Source organism: Penicilliopsis zonata, assembly GCF_001890105.1.
Source record: "Penicilliopsis zonata CBS 506.65 unplaced genomic scaffold ASPZOscaffold_1, whole genome shotgun sequence".
NCBI classification, from domain to species: domain Eukaryota; kingdom Fungi; phylum Ascomycota; class Eurotiomycetes; order Eurotiales; family Aspergillaceae; genus Penicilliopsis; species Penicilliopsis zonata.
In genome coordinates this window covers 367,646-390,200 of record NW_019208911.1, presented here as the reverse complement: position 1 = coordinate 390,200, position 22,555 = coordinate 367,646, and the positions used below count along the sequence as shown (strand labels likewise).

Here is a 22,555-nt window from a genome sequence, read left to right as displayed (position 1 = left end):
TTCCAATAACTATCCAGATTATAGGTTGAAGAGCCCATTTTTGAGACTCTTTGCTCTTCTCCCTTGACTGGCTGTTTAGCTTTGGTTTATCTGATTCGACTGTCTCATTTCGGTGGCGATAATGATGGTGCAGAGGGCCATTTCTCTGATCTCGGAGCCGATGGTAATGCTTATCTGATCGGCAGTGATGTAGGACGAGGGGGTGGTTGGCGGAGGTGATATTGACGGCGACTGTAGAACTATAACCTCCTCTCATACTTAGATCACAGCGATCCCTCTGCGCTCTTACTCAGATCGATCATGTTTCAGCTGCAGCAATCAGCAGTGAGGGTCTTTGCAAGAGATAAATCGAGGCGCCTGCAGCCTTGTAGTAGCGGTGGCATCCTCATGCTTGTTTGTATAGTCCCCTGGGCTGCTTCTAACCAAAGGCCAGTTTTCCCGAGATAAATCCGTAAAATGCGAGCGATCGCGGGCCCTTAATGGTGTACGTACTTATTTAGCTGATCCATGTAGCTGCTTGACGTCAGACAGACCGAGAGAGAGGATGTGATTCGCCGTGCTGGAACATCATCTCTAGGCAAGCAGCAGCTAATCCGTCTCCCTTTCCTTCTCAGTATAACGTATAACCGTTCCGTAGGAGATCTGAGAGAAGGTGAGATGTCGTCAATTTCTCTCTACCCCGCATATTATTTATCATGTGTCCTCTCACAGACAGCACAGATCAAAACCATGACACTGCGAGCGTCAGGCAAATTAACCCATAACTAACTATCAGATGGAAGGTTTCGTAACTAGCGACCAGTCTGCCGCTAGGTGGGCGAGCCTCGAGCGTGCGATTCGATAACAACGATGCCTATCTGTCCACCCCTAAGCTACTAGCACCCCATCTCAGAGCGATAGTCTCATTGATCGTCGTCCGTGTTGCGCCCTGGCTCATTGTTTATCAGTAAGTCTGTTTTGCTGTCGGCAAAAAGGACATTATATGCTCGGTTTGTGTAGGGACGATAGCGAGAACAGAGTAGTTTCAATAACTCTTCGTACTCTGTAAAGCTCCATGGAGGCCGCATTATCATCAGTTGGTTAGAGCACGCTAATCCCTAGATCAGAGCGAAAACATGACTAGCTGTCTCATGGAGGGATGGATGGATCCTTAACAAACCCTTGTCTGATGGTCATGTAAAGGCACAGAAGACCCCAAGGGTACCCGTTGTTCGCAGATCAGACGAGTGATGATGGCTGTCAGACGACCGATCGATTGATAGTGTATGTAGTAGGATGGGCTGTTATTATCAGTTACTGGCTGTTGTCTCGGGAAAGGATTATTATTGTGGAGGTCATCTGCAACTGGCGTTGAGTCGCGTTGATTTAGCGGTCTCTGTCTGGTCTTTGCTTCCGTTGCGGCCTCTTTTTATTTTCCCCCCTCTTTCCCCTCTCCTCGCTGCCTTTTTTCCGTTCTTTGCTTAGGATTTCCTCTCGGTCGACCATCTCCTTCTCTGGGGTCCGACGAGAATTATCCCGACCTGTCTTTGGCTGTTCTCGTGAGGAGGTCAGCCACGACAGCAGAAAAGACCCGGGAGGTGGTGCCGCTGACCCCTGGTGGGAGCTGCCATTTCGTTGACAACAGACCAAGTGCAATGTTTGTGTATGTTGGTTCTTAACAACTAGTACCTAGCAGATACCAGGATTACGAGAGAGTGCTGATCGTGGTACAGTTACTAGGATACCTGACCGTGGTTGTTACACCGCTCTTTACCATGCCTCGCTCCATCTCCTACTTTACAGACCCTCGGCCGGAGGACGACAATGAACGCCTGGCTGAAGGCGACCCGAGTCGGACTCCCGCCTCAAGAACGGCCCCTCCATCTCCCTCTGCATACCGGAGAAGCCACAGCCATCTGTCCGAGCCGCATACCAATTATGAGCCGCTCGACGCGCACATGGAGATCGGCGAGGCGACGGCCTTGTTGGACAAGGCCCAGCGAGGGATCCCGCGGCGGTCCTACACGAATATGTCCTCGAACTCGCCTGATCTTCACTTTCGACATGCTTTGGGAAGCGGGAGCCTGCGTCGTTCACGGCACCACAGCCGCGCCAACTCGCAGGGCGTACGGGTCAGTCGTCACCCCAGCGCGGAGGGCATCAGGCAGGACAACCTGTCCCACAAGGTGAAGGACAGCCTCGCTGCTTCATTTATGGATGACCGGACCTGGTACGATCAGTTTACCTCGACCGATTGGGTACACGATAGCATCGCCGACGGCATCCGTCTGCGGGAGCTTAAGGCCAGGAAAGACGTTCGGGGTCGCTTGCTTGCCGCGTTTGACGGCGCCCAGGGCTGGATTCTGGTCGCCATCATCGGCTGCATCACGGCGTCCATTGCTTATTTTGTAGATGTGACCGAGACCTTCGTCTTTGATCTGAAAGAAGGCTTCTGCACCCGGCAATGGCTCTCCAATCGAAAAACATGCTGCCTGGGACTCGATGAATGTACATCCTGGCGGTCCTGGTCGAGGATCATCCAGCCATCTAGTGGTGATGATAGTTGGATCGACTTTGGCATGTTCGTCCTATGGGTGCTCATCCTCTCCGTCATCTCTTGCGCCCTCACCTTGCTCACCAAGACTGTTGTCCCTTCTTCTGTCTCTCTATCCACTTTGGATGAGAACCTGGGAGCAGACTCCCGCGGTTCCCGCCGGGACCCAGACGGAAACTCTCCCGAATCGGTATCCAGCCCAAGCAGTCGTTATGCGGCCCTGCCCATTCGCCCGGCCATGGTCTACTATTCTGCGGCGGGGAGCGGCGTTGCCGAGGTGAAAGTCATCAATAGCGGCTTTGTGCTACATGGCTATCTGGGGTTGAAGACTTTGGTCGTGAAAATAGTTGCTTTGATATTCAGTGTCTCGTCTGGACTGAGTCTCGGAAAGGAAGGCCCCTATGTCCATATCGGCACGTGCGTCGGTAATATCTGCTGTCGTATGTTCTCCAAATACAACTACAACGACGGCAAAAGACGCGAGGTCCTGAGCGCGAGTGCCGCCAGTGGTGTGGCCGTGGCCTTTGGTGCCCCAATTGGCGGCGTGCTCTTCAGTCTGGAGGAAGTGAGCTACTACTTCCCTCCCAAAACGCTATTCCGCACTTTCTTTTGCTGTATTGCCGCTGCCCTCTCTTTGAAGTTCCTCGATCCCTATGGGACAGGCAAGATTGTCCTGTTTCAGGTCCGGTATCTGAGTGACTGGAAGATGTTTGAAATGATCATCTTCATCCTGCTTGGGGTCCTGGGTGGTGCAGCTGGCGCTCTGTTCATCAAAGCGTCGAATTTGTGGGCCCGTTCCTTTCGTCGCATCCCCATCATCAAACGCCAGCCGATGCTGGAAGTCGTTCTCGTCGCCCTGGTGACGGGGTTAGTCAGTTTCTGGAATAGGTATACGAAACTAGCTGTCTCGGAGCTGCTCCTTGAGCTCGCCAGCCCCTGCGACAGCGAGACCGAATCGGCAACAGGTCTGTGCCCTGCCAAAGACGATATTGGGGGAGTCATCCGCTATCTCCTGGTGGCATTTGTGATCAAGAGTCTCTTGACGGTGATCACCTTTGGCATAAAACTCCCGTCTGGAATCTACGTTCCATCGATGGTCGCGGGCGGTTTGATGGGCCGCGCCGTAGGCCATACCGTCCAGTACATCTCTTTGAAATATCCTTCTTCCTTCCTCTTCCGTTCTTGCTCCGCAGCGGGAGGTTCCTGTGTGACACCTGGAGTGTATGCAATGATCGCAGCCGGAGCAACTATGTGCGGTGTCACTCGCCTCTCGGTCACCCTGGTAGTCATCCTATTTGAACTGACAGGCAGCCTCGACCACGTGCTTCCGTTTTCCCTGGCTATCCTCTGCTCCAAGTGGACTGCCGATGCGATCGAGCCTCGCAGTATATATGTAGGTCATCTCCTCCCTGGTGATAAACCAGACACAAAACCCGCAGTGCTAACTTTCTTCTCCGCAGGATCTTTTGACTGATATGAATTCGTACCCGTTTTTGGATAACAAGCATAAACCGCTGTCAGATGCAGAGCTTGGCGATATTGTTCGGCCCGTTCGATCCAGCCGTGTCATCGATATATCGGACTCGCCGTTTGTGCCTGCCACGGAGCTGCGTTCAAAGCTGGAACATCTTCTTATGGCCGGTGAAATTGACAGCGGCCTCCCAATCCTGCGGCACAACGCACTAGCCGGATTGATTCCTGCCCCGGACCTGGAATACGCCTTGGATAACCTGGCGGACGAGGATAACACGCAATGCCTGATGACTATGGATGCATCTTCTGTCCTTTACGACAGCGATGAAAGATCCGAGCATGTAGACTTTACCCGTTATATTGACCCGGTAGGTTCCCTCTTTTCTTTTTGTCGTATCTATTGCTGACTAGCCAGGCTCCTGTTGCTTTGGATATCCACTCCCCAATAGACTTGGTCTATCAGTGCTTTACCAAGCTTGGATTGCGCTATCTCTGTGTCCTTCACGAGGGGCAATACTTTGGCCTCGTGCATAAGAAGGCATTCGTCAAGTTTATGAAAGACAACGAATGAAGAAGGCTGCCTTTCGAACCCCTCTAAATTTTTTGTTAATATCTAACTAGCAGCACCGCTCTGTCGCTGCTTGTAAATACAGTCGAATCCCCTTTTTTTGACCATTCATGGATTGTTACTCTTCAGGTCTACATTTGCATTTGGCATCTCTCCCTTTACATTTAGATGTACCTAGATATGTCACTTTTTGATTCTTGGAGCGTCTCTTCTTCCTGCTTGTGATACTACAATTTGCTTACTTTCTTATTGGCTTGACTTTGTTGATTCGGTTTGTCTGACTTCTAACATCATATTGCATGGTGAGCGAGTTCTATTCTTAATTATGGTCATGTATGTACGATAAGTACCAAGACAGGATCATCCATTCGTGCAGGCATCATATCTTCTCATATCCCACCATCTGAATGGCCACGTCGCCCTCCTCCCTCCACTCCGAGGAGACCTCCTCACCTACCCAATCCGTCACCTCCTGGGCACTCGCCGCCCGCCAGCCGCGCTCCGCCAAAGATTCGTCCAAGGGGAAAAACGTATCGCAAGGAAACTCCTCGCCCGACCTGAGCTTCACGTTTGTCATGATGATCCTTAACCGCCGGCCAACATCACCTAACCGGATCGCGGACTCGTACAGTTCCCCCCCACCAATCACGAAAACCTTGCCTAGTTTCCCTTGCGACCCGTACTGCGTCTCGAGCGTATCCAATGCCGCGTCTAGACTTGAGCTAACCACCGCGTCTGTGATGGGTTCAGCAGTCGGTATAGCTTTTGTTGTTGTTGTTGTTGTTGTTGTTGTAGCGGCCTTCGCCTTCTTAGCCTCCAACTCTCTAGATACTCTTTCGCGAACGACACCCTCCGTATCCCTAGTCACCACGACGTTGATGCGCTTCGCGAGCGGCCGGAGAGTACCAGGTAGCGAATCGTATGTCTTGCGGCCCATTATGATGGCGTTGGAGGTGCCCTGGACGGGGGGGCGGGTCGTCACGCGCGCGAAGAAGCTCATGTCTGCCTTGATGCGTGGCCAGGGGAGGGTGCCGTTCAGGCCGATCCCGAGCCGCGTGCTGGATTCCGAGGTGCGGATGGGCGTTGTCGCCACGACGAGGGTTAGTGGGGGGTGTGGGTGTGGTGGCATTTTATTGATTTGGAAGCTTAAGATTGGAGGTGTTTTGTTTCCTCTCGGTTGTGTTGAGTCTTGACTATTTATGATCTGTTCTCTCTGGTTATGTTGACTGATAGAGTTGAAGAAAGCTCTGCGGGAGTTGTGTTTTGCCCCGCGATAGTTACTTGCGATAGATAAGATCGGATCAGTACATGGACACAGTGCTTTCGGATGTACTCTACTCAGTCGCATGAATCTTTGAAAAAAAGTCTGAAATTCAAGTCTATAGATCATCGAGATTGACCTATTGAAGAGTAGGGTATCAATCGAATAAAACACAATGACAACCAAGTAAAAGCCTCCCTCCAACTCCAACCAACTCCTTCCAACTCTGTAATTTAATTTACACAGTATATAGGCTATTCAGCAGGCTTTAATAAGCCCCTTTCCTCGATAGCCTTTTGCACTGCCAGAACATTATCTTCCAGCTTCTCCCTGCGCTTGATGTCCCGCTCGTCTTCGCCGAGAGTGTCGAGTTTACCAAACAGCCACGTTTCCTTCATCATGCGGGTGAGAGCGAGGATATCCTCAGCAGCGCGGATCTGAATGAAGAAAAGCAAAGTCAGGAAATTCTATCCTTGTGAAAATCCAATGGGATATTCTTGTCTCACCAAAGCAGTGGATTCAACGTCTAGCTGGTAGGTTTCGACTGCCGTCGATGCATGGCTTGAATTATCAACCTAGGGTTCAAGATTAATCGTCAGCCCTATCTATTCACAATACAATAATTCTCCATAGTAGGCTAGGAATATTAAGTTAGGATGATTCGGACGTACAGTTGCGGTGGCCATGATGTTCTCGAAGCGTTGTAAAAGTTGGGAGACATTAGCATTGATGCGATCTGCTCGGATTAGACAATCTCAGACCAGAAAAGCTACTGAAGCTACTCACTGTGCAATGCTTTGGCAGTCGGCTGGGAATCCATCTTGACATGCAGCGATGTACTTGGTGAGAGCTCAATAGTAGTTTATAGACTCGAATCAATGGACATCATTGATCATGGCAGTTTATAGCGGTCTTGAGGGCGGTGACTCGAAGAACGGATATACTCCGTTACAGTCGAAGACATATTTTATTGACACTCAGGATACTGTTCTTCTTTTTAGTGTGTCATTATAATATAGTAGACAGATAATAGTATTCTGTCAAGACCAGATTGTGTCATTATGATAGCAGAAGCCAAATTTCTCGGTCGGTTGATGAAAAATAGATTTAGAAATAAAAAAATACATATGCATTGATCTATGCCTGATGTTCCATGCCTGAGTGGATATATCTACATGGAGCCAAGAGTCTGTCTGCTATTAAAAATATTAATAGAAGGAGATGGCTCTTTTCACCGCTTGCTCTCCTCTATCATATGACCATTTAAGTCATTGCTGGGAAGTCGCTGAGACAAAGGCCTGTATTATGCGATTCTGCAACGCCCCCCGGTCAACAAAGGCTCAGATACTTGATCCGAGTAGGGACCTGTAGAAATGGAAATTCCCGAGCAAGGTTGCAGTGAGGAAGGGCTGGCGTTGGACAAGGCAGAAGTTTGTGGTAAAATCATCGTGAAGAAATCATATTGCAAAGCCAAGGCTTTATCGAACATACTTGGACTATGTCATCAAATTAGCTATGGTAAAGATATAAGAGAAAGGATGAGCATACCATGAACCGCTTATGAAAGTCCGATCGAAGCAAGTCCTAAACCAGTTAGCAGGCATGCGGAGATTTGAGAACAAAATGGGTGCCATACGTTAACAAATTCTTTGCCATTCTTGTCCTGTGTCCCTCGGGCTTGATTCTTGAAAACGACGTCATCGTCCCATCTCCGCTTCATGTTGAAGTCTTCGGGGTTGAGTAAAGGATTGCCTCGAGCGATATCATACTCCCGCTTCTCTTCCTCTTCAGCAGCCCGTTCGCGTTCCTAATAACCCATTAGATTTCTCCCTATCAATCTGATACTGGTCCCCTTACCTCCTTTTCCTTCTGCTCCTGTCGTTCTCTTTTGATCTTTTCCAGCTCTCTCATGAGCTCGGCGGCTTCATCTTCGTCGCTGTCGCTGAAACAGGATCAGTAGAGCCCATGCAGTGTATGGCTAGCTGGAGTATTACCTCTCTTCGTCGCTATCTTCCTCTTCTGAAGCATCTGAGTCTGCGTCTATATGACGTGTCTCTTCTAATATGCGTCGCCGTTTGGCTTCAAGATCCTCGTCCTCCGCGGGACTGCCGTCGCCGGATGTTGGCCCCTCGAGCTGGCGTTTTACGGCGGGAGCCTGATCACCGACGGCTTGTTCCGGGACATCACCTCTCTTCTTCGCAAAATGGGCCGCCTCGGCTTGAAGGAGCTCGGCGCGCAGGTCGCGCACTTGCGACTGGTCTTCCTGGCCTGCTTGGCTATCCGATTGTCAGCGGGGGCGGAGCGCATTGGGACCCGTCACCATCAACTTACCGGACTTTTAAGAGAGTGTGTGCAGGGAGGAGCCGCTGATGATACGCTGGTCCTCGCAGGGCTTCCTTGCCTCGCGCCTGGATGATGTTAGACTTTCGTTATCCTCCGGGAATCATAGAAATCGGACGTACAGGGTCGAACGTGGGTCTGTGGGCTACAGAACTTGTCAGCAGGGTTTCCCAACAGCGAGGAAATTCACATAACCTACCGGTAGTCATCTTGAGATCTCGTTGTACAGTCAGTTCAGCGTGCTTCGTGCCTGCCTGCAAGTGAACCTGCGAAGTGCAGGCGACAGAGCTTATCTGACTAAGCCTGAGTCTTTCACCGCCTTTGGAAAAAAGCCGACTTTCCAAAGCGGTGAAAAAGAGGAGAAAAGATATTCCGGTCAACCTTCTCCCAAACCGTCCAATGAGGCTCTGAGCGGTCCATAAATTTCCAAAACGGACCGCTTTTGGATGCCTTTGCTTGTCCCCCGCCGGGGCCGAGTCTGCCTGCCCGCCAGTGTCGTCTGTGAACCATGTCCAAAGAAGCGCCGCTCTCGCTTGCCGAGCGGGACTTTATCCTTGATGCTGTCCGTGAAGGGGTGCGCCTAGATGGCCGGGAGGTCGACCAGCTTCGTCCCCTGCGAATCTCTTTCGGGCGCGAGTACGGGCACGTGAAAGTGCAGCTGGGCAAAACCAGGTAGGCTTCGATAATCCTAGATAGCTTACTATGTTGGATCCTTTGCTCACATATCTATGCTCCAGCCTCGTTTCTCGAATCTCTGCCGAGGTGACGAAGCCTCGCGATGACCGGCCCTTCGATGGCGTCTTCAATATTGCGATGGAGCTGACAGCGATGGGATCGCCCGCATGGGAAAACGGCCGGTACAAACTGACTACCACCCCATGATTGATGGAGAGTCATCGTGCTTACAATTTCGTGCAAATTATTAGTCAGGGAGAGCTCGAACCGTATGTTACACATGTCCTCGACCGAGTGATCCGTCATTCGAATGCGCTAGACACCGAATCTCTCTGTATTCTCAAAGGAGTCAGCTGCTGGAGCATACGCGCTGACGTCCACGTCACCGACTACGATGGCAACCTGATCGATGCGGCGTGCATTGGTATCATGGCTGGCCTGCAGCATTTCCGGCGACCGGACGCTGTGGTGAAAGACGGCCAGGTGATTGTGTATGGGGTTGAGGAGAGGGTTCCCGTCCCGCTGAACATCACCCACAAACCCCTTTCTGTCACCTTCCACACTTTCTGTGACGGCAAGCGCGTCGTCTACGATGCTACCCGCAAGGAAGAGCAGGCTTCCGAGGGCGATCTGGTCATGGGGATCAACAATGCTGGCGACTTGTGTTTTGTCTCCAAGTTCGCCGGGGCGCCTGTCGATGCCATGACCTTGATAACTCGATCCTCGGTTGCGCTCAACAAGGTCAAAGAGATCAATGGCATGATCGACAAGGCCTTGCAATCAGATCTAGCAGAACGGGCCAAGAAGGGCCTGGCAGAGGAGTCTAGAGCGGAAAATGACCGAATAATTGCCTGAAAGTAATCCCACAGCTGCTCCTCACGATGTATGATAGCAAGTAGAATACTATAAATGACGCGTGATGATACCTGACGAGAGCCCACACGTTCCTCTGCTGCTGCCGCCGCCACAGCCTGTCTCTTGCGGCTGGAGGTGCAAATACAAGCTACTATTCGGACACGAGGTGACTCTCGTAATTACTCCAACGGCCTATCGATACAACAAACCCTTCTCATTGTGCTCTCGAAGCATTATTATCTGTATGAGGCTGGCTTACATTCCTGTAGAAAATCCGGGTGCCTGTGGGCCTCAGGCGCGAATCGCCCACTTGTAGTTACCGAAGCTACCAGCCAACACAGCCCAAAGCAAAGCCCCCCCAGTGATCAGCAGGGGACTGAAGCTGACAGCTGCGTTGGAAATTAAAAATTGCTAGAAATTCTCCTTATTTTTAAACTGCCAGACGGTGTGAAACTTGCTGTCTCAGCCTCTGGGACGCCGTGTTTTTGCCCCATCGTCACCGGCTAAGCCACCGACCCAAGTTCTGCTCATCCTCTCCCTCAGGCATACACGTTTGTCCGTCTTACAGCATCATTCCTGCCTCGAAACTGGGCCGCCCGTTATCGCATCTCGCATTTCAATGCCTCAGGGGCTCTACGGACACTGCGACTGCAACGATCTGAGGGTGTTTGTCCGCCCCAAGCAGCATGGCCAGCGGTAGGCCCGGAGAGAGCCGTTCAGCCGCTGGTCGCGATGGAGATTTGCTACACCTGGAGGACTCAACAAGCCCATACCGCACCGGCCAGCGGCCTCCGGTTGACGATGAACACATGTTGCAACAGTACGATATCGATGCCTCGGACCAGGCGCCTTCCCGGCCTTCGGTTTCCTACGATGACTTCGTCGGCGGACACGCTCCACACGCTGCGGCGCAGCCAGCAGCAGCAGCAGAAGCAGCAGGAGCACAATTCTCCTCTCAAGCTGGAACAAATTTGAATGGTCCGTACGCGGGGATGTCGGGGACGGGGAACTACTCGCAAACTTCCGGGCTGAGCAACTACCACCGATACTCTTTGGACGACTATGAGGATGGCCACGGCTACTACAATATGGGGGGAGATGACGATAACGATCTACCCTCGCATCGAGTTATCAAACCCAACGACAGGAACAGTATACTGGGACTGGGAGGCGGGCTGATGGGCAAGGCAAAGCACATGCTGGGCATGGGCGCTGACTACTCGGAAATGGACCTCCCGCTGACCGAAGCGGGAGTGCACAACATGAGGGAGGACAGCGCCGAGGCGGAGGACAGCGCGGCGCCCAAGGAGCGCAAGAAGCTCAGTACGGGAGACTTCAAGTTCGGCTTTGGGCGGCGCAAGGTGGACCCCTCGACGCTGGGACCGCGTATCATCATGCTCAACAACCCGCCCGCCAACGCGGTGCACAAGTTCGTGGACAACCATGTTTCGACGGCCAAGTACAATGTCATCACGTTCCTCCCCAAGTTTCTCTACGAACAGTTCTCGAAATATGCCAACCTGTTCTTCCTGTTCACCGCCGTACTCCAGCAGGTCCCCAACGTCTCCCCAACCAACAAGTACACGACCATTGGCCCTTTGTGCATCGTGTTGATGGTTTCAGCCATCAAAGAGCTGGTGGAAGATTACAAGCGGAGAAGCTCGGATAAGGGTCTCAACTACTCCAAGACCCAGGTGCTCAAGGGATCGACTTTTCGGGACACGAAATGGATTGATGTGGCAGTGGGAGACATTGTTCGTGTGGAGTCGGAACAGCCATTCCCCGCGGACATGGTGCTGCTGGCGAGTTCGGAACCTGAAGGTTTATGCTACATCGAAACGGCCAACTTGGATGGCGAGACAAACCTGAAGATCAAGCAAGCCATCCCCGAGACCGCACATCTGGTTAATCCCAACGACCTTAGTCGGCTGAGTGGACGCATCCGATCCGAACAACCGAACAGCAGTCTTTACACCTACGAAGCAACGTTAACCATGCATGCAGGCGGAGGCGAGAAAGAACTCCCATTAGCACCCGACCAGCTGCTTCTTCGTGGAGCTACTCTGCGAAACACGCCTTGGATCCATGGTATTGTGGTCTTTACGGGCCATGAGACGAAGCTGATGAGAAACGCGACGGCGACGCCGATCAAGAGAACGGCAGTTGAACGGATGGTCAATGTGCAGATCTTGATGCTGGTCACCATCCTCATCGCCCTGAGCGTGGTCAGTTCCGTTGGCGACTTGATTATCCGGCAAACCCAAGCCAAAAAGCTCTCTTACCTTGACTACGGTTCTTCCAACGCGGTCAAACAGTTTGTCCTCGACATTTTCACGTACTGGGTGCTGTATTCGAACCTTGTCCCCATCTCTCTATTTGTCACCATTGAAATCGTCAAATACTGCCAAGCGTTCCTTATCAACTCCGACCTCGACATCTATTATGACAAAACTGATACTCCAGCAACTTGCAGAACTTCTTCTCTCGTTGAAGAACTTGGGCAGATCGAGTATATCTTTTCAGACAAAACCGGAACACTCACCTGCAACATGATGGAATTCAAACAATGCTCTATCTCTGGCATTCAGTATGGCGATGATGTCCCGGAAGAACGTCGGGCAGCTGGCGATGATCCAGTTGATGGTGGAATCTTTGATTTCAAGCAGCTCAAGCAGAATTTGGCGTCTCACCCATCGAGGGATGTTATCCACCAGTTTTTGACTCTGCTTGCAACCTGTCATACTGTCATCCCTGAACGGTCAGATAGCTCCTCCGATCAGATCAAGTACCAGGCTGCGTCTCCGGACGAAGGGGCCCTGGTTGAGGGAGCCGCAGACTTGGGTTATCGTTTCACAAACCGTAAACCCAGATCTGTCATCTTCAATGCCGGCGGACAGGAAATCGAATATGAATTGCTAGCGGTCTGTGAATTCAACTCGACCCGAAAGCGGATGTCAACCATCTTCAGGTGTCCTGATGGCAAAATCCGTATCTACTGCAAGGGCGCCGATACAGTCATCTTGGAGCGCCTACACGCTGATAATCCCACCGTGGAGGCCACTCTCCAGCACTTGGAGGACTATGCGTCGGAGGGTCTCCGAACACTTTGCCTAGCAATGAGAGAAGTCCCAGAAGAGGAGTTCCAGCAATGGTATCAGATCTACGATAAGGCGGCCACCACTGTCAGCGGGAACCGCGCCGAGGAATTGGACAAGGCAGCTGAATTGATTGAAAAGGACTTCTATATGCTTGGGGCGACTGCGATTGAGGACAGGTTGCAAGATGGCGTCCCCGACACAATCCATACGCTCCAGAGCGCAGGTATCAAGATTTGGGTCCTGACGGGTGATCGACAGGAGACAGCCATCAACATTGGAATGTCTTGCAAACTTATCTCGGAAGATATGACTCTACTGATTATCAACGAGGAGAATGCCCAGGCCACTCGCGATAACTTGACGAAGAAGCTCCAGGCTGTCCAGAACCAGGCCCATTCCTCTGAAGAGACGGAACCTCTGGCGCTGATAATCGACGGCAAGTCTCTGACGTTTGCACTCGAAAAGGACATGGAGAAACTCTTTTTGGATCTGGCCGTCCAGTGCAAGGCTGTTGTCTGCTGCCGTGTCTCTCCCCTCCAGAAGGCCTTGGTCGTGAAGCTTGTGAAGCGCCACTTAAAATCCCTCCTTCTGGCTATCGGCGATGGCGCCAACGACGTTTCCATGATTCAGGCAGCTCATGTGGGTGTCGGTATCAGTGGTGTCGAGGGTCTCCAGGCAGCCAGGTCTGCCGACGTGTCCATTGCTCAGTTCCGTTACTTGCGCAAGCTGCTTCTCGTTCATGGCTCCTGGAGCTATCATCGCATCAGTCGTGTGATTCTGTATTCTTTCTATAAGAACATTGCTCTCTATATGACTCAATTCTGGGTAAGTTAAAACCAACTCTTTCCTGCGCTCCTGAAAGCTTGCTGATATCGGTTCTAGTATTCCTTTCAAAATGCCTTCTCTGGTCAAGTCATCTATGAATCATGGACATTATCCTTCTATAACGTCTTCTTTACTGTGCTTCCACCTCTGGCGATGGGAATCTGCGATCAATTCGTTTCCGCTCGGCTATTAGATCGGTATCCTCAACTATACCAACTTGGACAGAAAGGACTCTTCTTCAGAAGACATAGCTTCTGGTCTTGGATCGCCAATGGCTTCTTCCATTCACTGGTGCTTTATGTCGCCTCCGAACTGTTTTTCCTGTGGGATGGTCCTGAGGCGAGCGGCATGGTTTCTGGACACTGGGTCTGGGGCGAGGTGCTCTACACCGCCGTGCTGGCTACTGTGCTCGGCAAGGCGGCGCTGATCACCAACATCTGGACCAAATGGACCTTTATCGCCATCCCCGGGTCGATGATCTTCTGGTTGATTTTCTTGCCTGCCTACGGATACGCGGCGCCGGCCATCGGGTTCTCCTTCGAGTACTATGGCACGATTCCGCACGTGTTCAAGTCGCCTGTGTTTTACCTCATGGCTGTGGTCCTGCCGTGCTTTTGCTTACTGCGTGACTTTGCCTGGAAATACGCCAAACGCATGTACTACCCGCAGCCGTACCACCACGTGCAGGAGATCCAGAAGTACAACGTGCAGGACTACCGGCCGCGCATGGAGCAGTTCCAAAAGGCGATCCGCAAGGTCCGCCAGGTCCAGCGTATGCGCAAGCAGCGCGGGTACGCCTTCAGCCAGGCGGACGAGGGCGACCAGATGCGCGTTGTCAACGCTTACGATACCACGAGGAGCCGCGGAAGATATGGCGAAATGACCAGCTCGAGGGTGCTAGTGTGATATTTTTCTCCCCTTTCTGTTTTTATTCCGTCTCGTTATCCCTTCACCCTCTTACGCTTCTCTTTTGGACACCCGGGTTGTTCTTATATCTTGTGTTTTTTTTTTCAACTTGCGTGATGACCCTCTCTCTCCCTTCCCACCGTTCCTGGTGATGATTTTGCTTTATGACCCTCCTTCCGCACCAGAGCGTGCGAATGGACAGGCATGTACAGATAGTGAATGAGATAGTAAATCAAGCTCTATTTTTGTATGATAAGACGTACAAATGTTTAGTAGTAGTAGTAGTCATCGAGTACATCTCTCCGTGGCCGGGCGCCATCCAACACCTAATCCCTCCATGACGAGACGTTCCCTCTCCTCCCAGGTTCGTCCAGCACGCTCGAGATCCAGCACCCGGCCGCCGCTCGTGCGCTCGCGCACCCCGCTCGAGTCGAATTTCCAGCCGTGTCTTTTCTTCGCGTACCGGCGTAGATCGCGCTCAAAGGTCGTGTCGCCGGACCAGCCGAGCACGGCACACCCTACTGTCCGCCAGGGGGAGATGATGATGTCGACGCGGCGGTGGGGGTTTGGGTTTTTTCTTCGTTGTTCTTGTTGCTGTTCTTCTTCTTCTCCCTGATTATAATGTGGATCTTGCCAGACAACTAGGGCTTTGTCAAGGGTATCGAAATGGGGTTTACCGCCATCGTCACCGCGGAAGGGGAGCGTCTGCTGGTCGCGATGCGAGGTGGTCAAATGCAGGGCGAGCGTGTGGGTGATCCACCCCTCTGCCTCGAGACTAGCCACGACGTCCACGACGAGGTCTCTTGTGACGGCTTCGTCGCGATGGGAGAGGACGAGATCGACGTCACCGCAGAGCTCCTTGCCGCGCCGGTACCCGCCCACGAGGACGGCGTCGATGCCGCGGCCATCGTAGCGGGATTCAGGACGGACGGCTTGCGCGTGGCGCAAGATGATCTGCGCGATACGCTCGACTTCTACGCGGGGGATCCCCGCCTGGAACTCGTCGTAGTATTTCACTCCGATCTGCTGTACGCGCGACAGACTGGCCCAGCCGTGCGCGACGACGTCGTCTAGGTCCCGCCAGTGGCGCGCGTAGTAGAAGTCGCGGGCTGTTTTGGCGCCGACGCCCCAGATCTGGTAGAAGGTGTGTAGGATGCGGAGGGTCGGGTCGGTGTCGAGCGCCTGGGCTGCGGCCAGCGTGCCCGTGGGACTGTGCTTGAACTCGGAGAAAAGATGTGCGATCTTGACGTCACAGCCGGGCAGGGCGAGAATCTCGGCGGGCGTGCGGACCTCGTACGGGTACGCCGCGATGCTGGCGATGGAGGTGCTGTAAGCGCGCACGCCGATCTCGTCGAGGGCCAGGGCTCTTGCGGTGCGGATCCGGATCAGCTGGTCAATGAACTTCTCGTTCGGAGGGTGCAAGGGTGCAGAGCGCATGCATGCATACAAGACGTGGTTCTTGACCCAGTCCGGCGCTGGGGGGATGGGGATCGTCTCCTCGTGCTCGGAGGTGGTCTCTCGGTGGAGTTTCGGGGGAACACGTCGGCTGGCGTCACCACCAGGGCCGTGACGTGGCCGCGAGACCGGAGGATTCATTGCCATATCTTGTTTGGCACGCTGCATGACCTTGTGAGCATCAGCATCCTTGCCAGGGAGCTTTGGCGGATTTCTCTCTGCAGGACGGGTCGTGATGCGAGCTTGATAGACCACAAACGGATCTAGCGCGAGAAGCGTCTCGGATTGCAGACATCTCTCCAGCCACTCGAGTCTAGCAACAATGACTGTATCCTTCATCTCTGTAGCCACTAGCAGTATTGAGCCTGGTATACCCACTGAAGACCTAGACTGTACCCTTGGCTCTGCTGGACGTCTCTTCAGCCCATCGTCAGCCCCTTCCGAATCGGTGCTAAGGTCGATCACTTCCGACTCCGCGATGGGAGTCTGTTGAACGCGTCTGCGTTTCACGGGCGGCTCTGCACCAGCCTGTTCCAAGGGAATGACGATCTCCTGGGTCCATATTCCCCGCGAACGCAGTTCCAGCGCTGCTCTCTTCTTCTGACTGACGCTTCCAAGGATGAGCCTCGCCTCGGTGATGTCGTAGGTCAGCCGAGCGCCGTGTTCCACCAGCTTCTCTTCCCACCCATGCAGCTCCTCTAGCGTTAAATGTGTCGAGAGAATGAATATTGGAGGCAAGGTTTTCAGACTGAGTGGTTGGGTTGGAGGGTCCGGCATTATATATAGTGCTGATGACTATTCAAACGCTGTATATATATATATATACTGACAAATATATATACTCATATAATTCCATTCTTCCAAGGCTGTACTCATGCTATCATGGCGTGAATCTCACCTAGAGCAGAGCAGTGTCACCTGTATCTCTGGTCAGATCAATGCATCGTTCGGGCCTATCTTGTGTCGTATTCTGTCGAGTCATATCGAAGTCACGCATTTGAGCTCTGATATCCAGAGGACGTTGCGAACTCCCTGCTCTAGGTTCCTCGATATAGACCTATACTAGGAGTAGGATAGAGAGACGTGCAACGTTATCTCGGCTTGTGCGACTGCGAAGTGCTTTGGATTGAAGTGTCACGTGGATGAGAAGACGCTGACGTCATATGCCTCAGGCATCACTATCACGACTACGATGGTTTTACTCCTTGTTTTATATCATATTGTGGACAGTTTGGATCATTCCTAGGAGGCATTCTACTCAAATTCGACTAGGGAACCACCGGGCTGTACCGGTTGGACCGATTCCGCCGTAGTAGTAATGTTCTCGCCATCTTTGCCAGTCTCCAAAGAAGATAAGATCATGGTACTACCCCCTGCCTGGCCCTGTAGAGAGTCATCTGGGGGATGTTCTTCATCTGCAGTCTGTTTTTGGCCGTATCGCCTGGCAATCCATCTTCTCCACGGCTTATACACGACCACACTCGCGGTACCGAAGACAACGAAGCACCCGCAGATGCCGCCGCCGATCACGTCGTAGTAGTCTCCTGCCGTCTCAACCCCGTCCCAGAACTTCCCTGTTGGCTGGGCTACGCTGTCGATCATCGTGAGGAGCTGTATCGTCCCGATAATGATGGCCACGATGACGGTCAGTGTTGTCAGGACGATGGAGTAGTAAAGGAATGCAATCGGGTCTCGATGGTTGCGAGATGTAGCAGCAGCACCATTATCTTGATCTATGGTGGCGATATGATTATCTTGATTTGTTGCCGGCGTAGATACAACGCTGTCGAGTTTCTCGAGGGGAAGGAAGTTTGCTCCGGGTTGGATGTACAGGGAGAACATCAGAGCCCCGTCTGTCGTATCGAGAAGACACATTCCAGCTGCGTCATTTCGTTAGCGGTCACTCTTTTGACACGTGAAGGGTAGGATTGTCTGACTTACCCGTGAACAGGATCGGGAAGATCAGAATCGCCCAGAAGCTGGTTCCCTTGGCAGCTTCGATTGAAGAGATTCCCAACAAGGCAATTTCAGAAGAGGTATCGAAACCCAGACCAAAAAGAACCCCGAGCGGGTACATCTTCCACGGTCTGAATCGTCAGTTGGGGATCAATCCTATTTCACATACTCAAGAGGCGCCCAGACGTACCGATCAATCAGTTTGAACATTCTCTTCAGGATGGAGAAGAGAAGGCCACCGCCTTCGATCTTCCACGCCTCATCTGCATTTTCTTCTGGCAAATCCAGGACCTTTTTCATTTGTTTGACGAGCTTGTACAGGATGTACGCGTTCATACAGCCGAGCAGGATGAGGAACACGGCGCTCACTGAGCTGCCGATAATTCCCCCGATGGTACTGAAGCTGCCGAAGCGGGAAGACACTGCCGCCGCTGTAGCTGCGACGACAATAGATGTGATGATGACGATACTGGTAGTTCTGTCAGCTGGTTGTTGTTGGCAGGGAGTTAGTTCCTCAGAGCTTACGTGGAATGACCCAGGGAGAAAAAGGTTCCCACGGTAACTGGTTGCTGACCGGTAGCCATTAGCCTTCGAGTCATCAAGTCGATGGCCTGGAAATGAATCAGCTGGATAGTTCTTTGTCGTTCGCGTATCCAAGTCTCACCGAGATGTGGTCTGCGTCAAAGGCATGGCGGAGGCCGAGCGTATACGCGAGCACCGCATTCGAGACGAGAGAGCTACAGAAGTCAATTATATTGAAGATCTAGGATGAAGACATCATACTGACGGATGGAAATGCTATCACAGCCAGCGTGGATTAGTACTAGGCATTGGAAAGTCGAACACTGGGGGAAGTCGGCTCACCAAGACAACCGCAGCTGCGATCCAGACGAGGATATTCACCAGCGCAACCAGCAGGATGATACCCAGAGCGCGCAGTGGAATGTGTTTGAGACCAGGGATCCGCCGGTGAGAGTGCTGAGCATGTCTGAGCAGAGATCGAGCAGTCCAGGACTGATTTTCTGGCTGAGGAGGGGCATTTTGCATTGTAGATAGAAGTGACTGCTGACTCGGTGCCTGAGGCAGGGAGGGGCACTCTCGAGTACCAAGAACTGGCTGTCTATCTTCACAGAAAGAACCTTTATTGAAGGTGGTTGTACTTGAAAGACCAAAATATGAATCTAGAAAAGAAGAAAAGTTTTCAGATACTTTGTCACTGAATGATAAATATCCAAACCCTTATCAAAAGGCCTTGAGAGTCCTCCACAAATACTTGGCATGGGATACATATTTACTGTAACTGATCACTATTTTTGAGAATAGGATATAAGGAGCTTTCTAGAGCGTGCTCTTTCTATTATTCTTAAATATCAACCAATTACTACTGTGAAAATGCCAGGAAGATACCTTCAGGCTTTCCTCTACTACATACTAATGCTCTTCAGGCGGAGAACGCCGACGAAATCACATTTAGCTGGGCTTTGATAGGAGGGGATTATTTATTAAATTTATATAGTGTTAGATTAATATCTTTACTTTAATACCTGATAATAATCTATGAGAGAACCACTACTAAATACTATATAATTGGGTGCTATTCTGATCTAGGTAAACAGCAACAACAGCGTGACAACTCTTTCCCTTCCTCTTCTTCTCCCTTTCCCTCTCCCTCTTCTTCTTCCTCTCCCACTTCTTCTACCTCTCCTCGTCATCTCTGCCTATTCAATTCCCCTTCTGCTGTCACTGTCCCTCTCTATTCTTCTCTACGGCTGATAGAACTCATGAGATCAGAGCATCAATAGACTGGACTACATGATAGATACAACGCAGTGGTAGGACAATGAGCCCTCTCTTCTTCCTCTACAACTACTGCTTAGTATAAGTGCTGACTTATTCCTTCTCTAGATGCGACGATGATTGACAGAATGTGGATTAGTGCTACACAAGACCACGATCCCTGCACTTGTGCTCATACCTGAATTGTATGCAGTACTCATACTATACCAATGACGAACTCCTAGCCCATTTTCAACTTTGATCGCAAACGATGCTATTGCCAAGGCAGGCGAGGGTCCGAATCTCAAGGGGATCGAAGGTCGCTTTAGGGTGGGAGTAAATCCAGATGCTCTCCTTCATCGTACCCTCTAGGCTCGGTTTCATCCCTCTGGTCTTCTGGTTATCCGAGTCTCCAAGATCTACAACCTTGGACGGCAGGATGAACACGACGTCTTCGACCTTTTGAGATTCTGGGTATCTGGGCCTTTCACCAGCGAGGAATATGACTTCTATAACAACGAAGACCCCCCGGACATTCTGCTGCCATCCATTCCTACCTCTATTCCCGGCCTGGGCAAGGAGAATGTCAGTCTCCGTCGCACCTCTGCCATTAGAATTCAGAGCTTTCGCGCTCATCATTTTTTATGTGTATGCACTGATACTCTTTTTTTCTTCCCTCTATATTTAATTAAATTAATTAGACCCTAGGTATTGAATTTATAAGTGGTAAAGAGTGGATCTAAATCCTGCTGGTTTATGCAGGTCGAGCAATATGGAGACAAACTCCGTAGAACATGCATTAGGGGCAGTGCCAATTGTCAAGGCGACAACGCTAGTTCGCAGCTCGCTGGCATCTGCTGGACATATCATCAACCTATAATTTGGAGAACATACCGCATGATCAGCCTCATGGCTCGTGGTTATTGGCCCCGGTGTCTATCCCTGTCATCTCAGCCTCAGCCTCGAGTACTCTGCAGGCATCAAGAGCGCTCAAAAGGACCGATGCCCCCGCGTCTGTCCAAATTGATTTGAAATGGAGCTCGCACCACATTATTGTATCAGCCAGCTGTGCTGAATATTATAGGCAGTCAATCCTTTTACCATGTCTGAAGAAGAATCGACCGATCATGGAACCAGTTCCGTGCTCTCTGATGCAGCAGCAGCCGAGTCCGATACTCCCCTCATCCGAAAAGATGGAGGACAAATTGGTACGAGCGAGCCAGACACCCAGTCCTCAAATCATCAAGATCAGACACTCCAGACCAATCCGAATGAACAGGGTCCTATCGCTACAAATGACGGTAGTACGACTGATTTGCAGAAACCCGCAGCACAGGAATTCGACGAGCTGTTACTCAATGCAAGTAGAAGCGGTGAATGCGAGAAGGTCATAGAGGCGCTGAAAAAAAGAGCCGATGTGAATGCGAAGACGATCGACAACGAAACGGCGCTCCATTTGGCTGCCGGATATGGTCACAAGGAAGTCGCAGAGGTACTCCTCAAAGCAAAGGCGGACATCGAAGCCGAGAAAGAACAGGGATGGACGCCTCTCTATGAGGCTGCCATTGAAGGAAACACCGACATAGTTGCCCTTCTACTTGATCACGGGGCCGAGGTCGATAAACAGACGGATTACGCATGGACGCCGCTAATGGCTGCGATCTGGATCGACAATGAAAACATAGTGAAGCTTCTCATCGACCATAAAGCTAATATCGAATTCAAGGACGAAGATGGATGGACGCCCCTGAGATTGGCTGCGCAGTACTCCCGCACTGATATTGCTCGCATACTCCTGAAATATGGTGCGGAGGTCAACTCCCTCGACCTAAAACATTGTACTCCACTGGTGGCCGCAGCACAATCCTCATCTGCCGAGATGGTCCAGATCCTCTTGGAGGGTGGCGCCGATGTGAACCTTCCCGATCACTTGGGATGGACGGCTTTGAGAACAGCGGCCCAGTACTCCGCTCCGGAGGTCATTCAGACTCTCCTCAAATATGACCCCGATGTTAATCAAATGGACAATCATCAGAATACACCCTTACATGGTGCAGCCTATGCCTCTACACAACAAGTCGTACAGATGCTTCTTGAAAAGGACGCCTTGGTGGATGTCAAGGACGTTGATGGAGATACAGCATTGCACGACGCCCTACTAAACGACAATAGAGATCAAAGAGCACCAATCGTGGAGACTCTTCTAAAATGGAACCCTCAGATAAATGCTGTCAATAACGACAAACAAACTCCTCTCCACAAGGCCTGCGAAGATGGGTCAACCGAGGTTGTGAAACTGCTGCTCCAGTATGAAGAGAGGGGTGTTAAAGCGGATATCAATGCCGTGGATAGAAATGGCTGGACTGCACTCCATCTGGCAAGCTCGAAGGCTCGGGGAGACATAGTCGGGCTACTACTGGAAAACAATGCGGAATGGGACATCAAGACTCAGGACAAGGATCCTCAGACAGCGTTGACTCTGGCTGTTCTTTCATCTGTCGACGAAGAGGACCAGGAGGCGAAGAAAAACCGCATATCTGCGATTGAAATACTCGCAAAGAAGACCGATCTTGCTGGAAAGAAACATGCTCTCAGTCAAGCAGCTACGCAGAACGATTTAATCTTGGTCTCGCAGATCATGCTTCGGAGCCAAGTGAGCGAGGCCGATATCCAAGACATCCAGCTCATCTGGTATGCGAAGAGTGTCGACAAGAGGGATGAAATCTGCAGCATCTTGCAACACCCGCCCTCGAGATCAGATTATCGAGCAGAAACTCCCTTGCAGTTGGCTGCGTACCATGGGAACTACGTTCTTGTCTGGTGGATTCTGAAGA

At 51.5% G+C, this 22,555-nt stretch overlaps 8 protein-coding genes across 8 annotated transcripts; 4 read left to right on the top strand and 4 right to left on the bottom strand.

The window, feature by feature from the left end:
* Positions 1-1,120: 1,120 nt before the first annotated feature.
* ASPZODRAFT_21120 (hypothetical protein) lies at positions 1,121-1,782 on the top strand. Its single transcript, XM_022727743.1, has one exon. It carries the CDS (start codon positions 1,276-1,278, stop codon positions 1,462-1,464), a length of 189 nt encoding a protein of 62 aa, XP_022585071.1. The 5' UTR covers positions 1,121-1,275; the 3' UTR covers positions 1,465-1,782.
* On the top strand, positions 1,755-4,577 carry ASPZODRAFT_148050 (hypothetical protein; the record flags this gene model as incomplete). The annotated part of the gene is made up of 3 exons (XM_022725320.1): positions 1,755-3,926; positions 3,994-4,374; positions 4,422-4,577. The coding sequence occupies 3 exons, from the start codon at positions 1,755-1,757 to the stop codon at positions 4,575-4,577; spliced, it is 2,709 nt and encodes a 902-aa protein (XP_022585070.1).
* A 376-nt stretch (positions 4,578-4,953) lies between these two features.
* On the bottom strand, positions 4,954-5,703 carry ASPZODRAFT_55835 (hypothetical protein; the record flags this gene model as incomplete). Its single annotated transcript, XM_022728568.1, has 1 exon — positions 4,954-5,703. The coding sequence occupies one exon, from the start codon at positions 5,701-5,703 to the stop codon at positions 4,954-4,956; it is 750 nt and encodes a 249-aa protein (XP_022585069.1).
* Positions 5,704-6,089: 386 nt separating this feature from the next.
* On the bottom strand, positions 6,090-6,655 carry ASPZODRAFT_11426 (hypothetical protein; the record flags this gene model as incomplete). The annotated part of the gene is made up of 4 exons (XM_022721082.1): positions 6,090-6,272; positions 6,342-6,410; positions 6,507-6,571; positions 6,622-6,655. The coding sequence occupies 4 exons, from the start codon at positions 6,653-6,655 to the stop codon at positions 6,090-6,092; spliced, it is 351 nt and encodes a 116-aa protein (XP_022585068.1).
* A 368-nt stretch (positions 6,656-7,023) lies between these two features.
* On the bottom strand, positions 7,024-8,452 carry ASPZODRAFT_126440 (hypothetical protein). Its single transcript, XM_022721494.1, has 8 exons — positions 8,375-8,452; positions 8,298-8,320; positions 8,167-8,243; positions 7,830-8,111; positions 7,693-7,777; positions 7,472-7,642; positions 7,384-7,419; positions 7,024-7,331 (listed from the first exon to the last, which is right to left on the bottom strand). The coding sequence occupies exons 1-8, from the start codon at positions 8,382-8,384 to the stop codon at positions 7,314-7,316; spliced, it is 702 nt and encodes a 233-aa protein (XP_022585067.1). The 5' UTR covers positions 8,385-8,452; the 3' UTR covers positions 7,024-7,313.
* Positions 8,453-8,614: 162 nt separating this feature from the next.
* Positions 8,615-9,874, top strand: ASPZODRAFT_126439 (hypothetical protein). The gene is made up of 3 exons (XM_022721493.1): positions 8,615-8,847; positions 8,913-9,032; positions 9,102-9,874. The coding sequence occupies exons 1-3, from the start codon at positions 8,684-8,686 to the stop codon at positions 9,703-9,705; spliced, it is 888 nt and encodes a 295-aa protein (XP_022585066.1). The 5' UTR covers positions 8,615-8,683; the 3' UTR covers positions 9,706-9,874.
* Positions 9,875-10,391: 517 nt separating this feature from the next.
* On the top strand, positions 10,392-14,534 carry ASPZODRAFT_54615 (hypothetical protein; the record flags this gene model as incomplete). Its single annotated transcript, XM_022728477.1, has 2 exons — positions 10,392-13,628; positions 13,686-14,534. The coding sequence occupies 2 exons, from the start codon at positions 10,392-10,394 to the stop codon at positions 14,532-14,534; spliced, it is 4,086 nt and encodes a 1,361-aa protein (XP_022585065.1).
* Positions 14,535-14,819: 285 nt separating this feature from the next.
* ASPZODRAFT_56215 (hypothetical protein) lies at positions 14,820-18,992 on the bottom strand (the record flags this gene model as incomplete). Its single annotated transcript, XM_022728594.1, has 7 exons — positions 14,820-16,737; positions 17,267-17,330; positions 17,360-17,869; positions 17,931-18,076; positions 18,136-18,414; positions 18,471-18,556; positions 18,810-18,992. 7 exons carry the CDS (start codon positions 18,990-18,992, stop codon positions 14,820-14,822), a joined length of 3,186 nt encoding a protein of 1,061 aa, XP_022585064.1.
* Positions 18,993-22,555: the final 3,563 nt, after the last annotated feature.

Coding starts and splice junctions, on each gene's coding strand:
- ASPZODRAFT_21120 (XM_022727743.1), top strand. CDS start 1,276: ATGGGCTGTTATTATCAGTTACTGGCTGTTGTCTCGGGAAAGGATTAT.
- ASPZODRAFT_126440 (XM_022721494.1), bottom strand. Junction 8,112..8,166: donor CACACTCTCTTAAAAGTCCG/GTAAGTTGATGG, acceptor ACAATCGGATAG/CCAAGCAGGCCAGGAAGACC. Junction 7,420..7,471: donor ATGGCAAAGAATTTGTTAAC/GTATGGCACCCA, acceptor TAACTGGTTTAG/GACTTGCTTCGATCGGACTT.
- ASPZODRAFT_126439 (XM_022721493.1), top strand. CDS start 8,684: ATGTCCAAAGAAGCGCCGCTCTCGCTTGCCGAGCGGGACTTTATCCTT. Junction 8,848..8,912: donor GTGCAGCTGGGCAAAACCAG/GTAGGCTTCGAT, acceptor TCTATGCTCCAG/CCTCGTTTCTCGAATCTCTG. Junction 9,033..9,101: donor CCCGCATGGGAAAACGGCCG/GTACAAACTGAC, acceptor GCAAATTATTAG/TCAGGGAGAGCTCGAACCGT.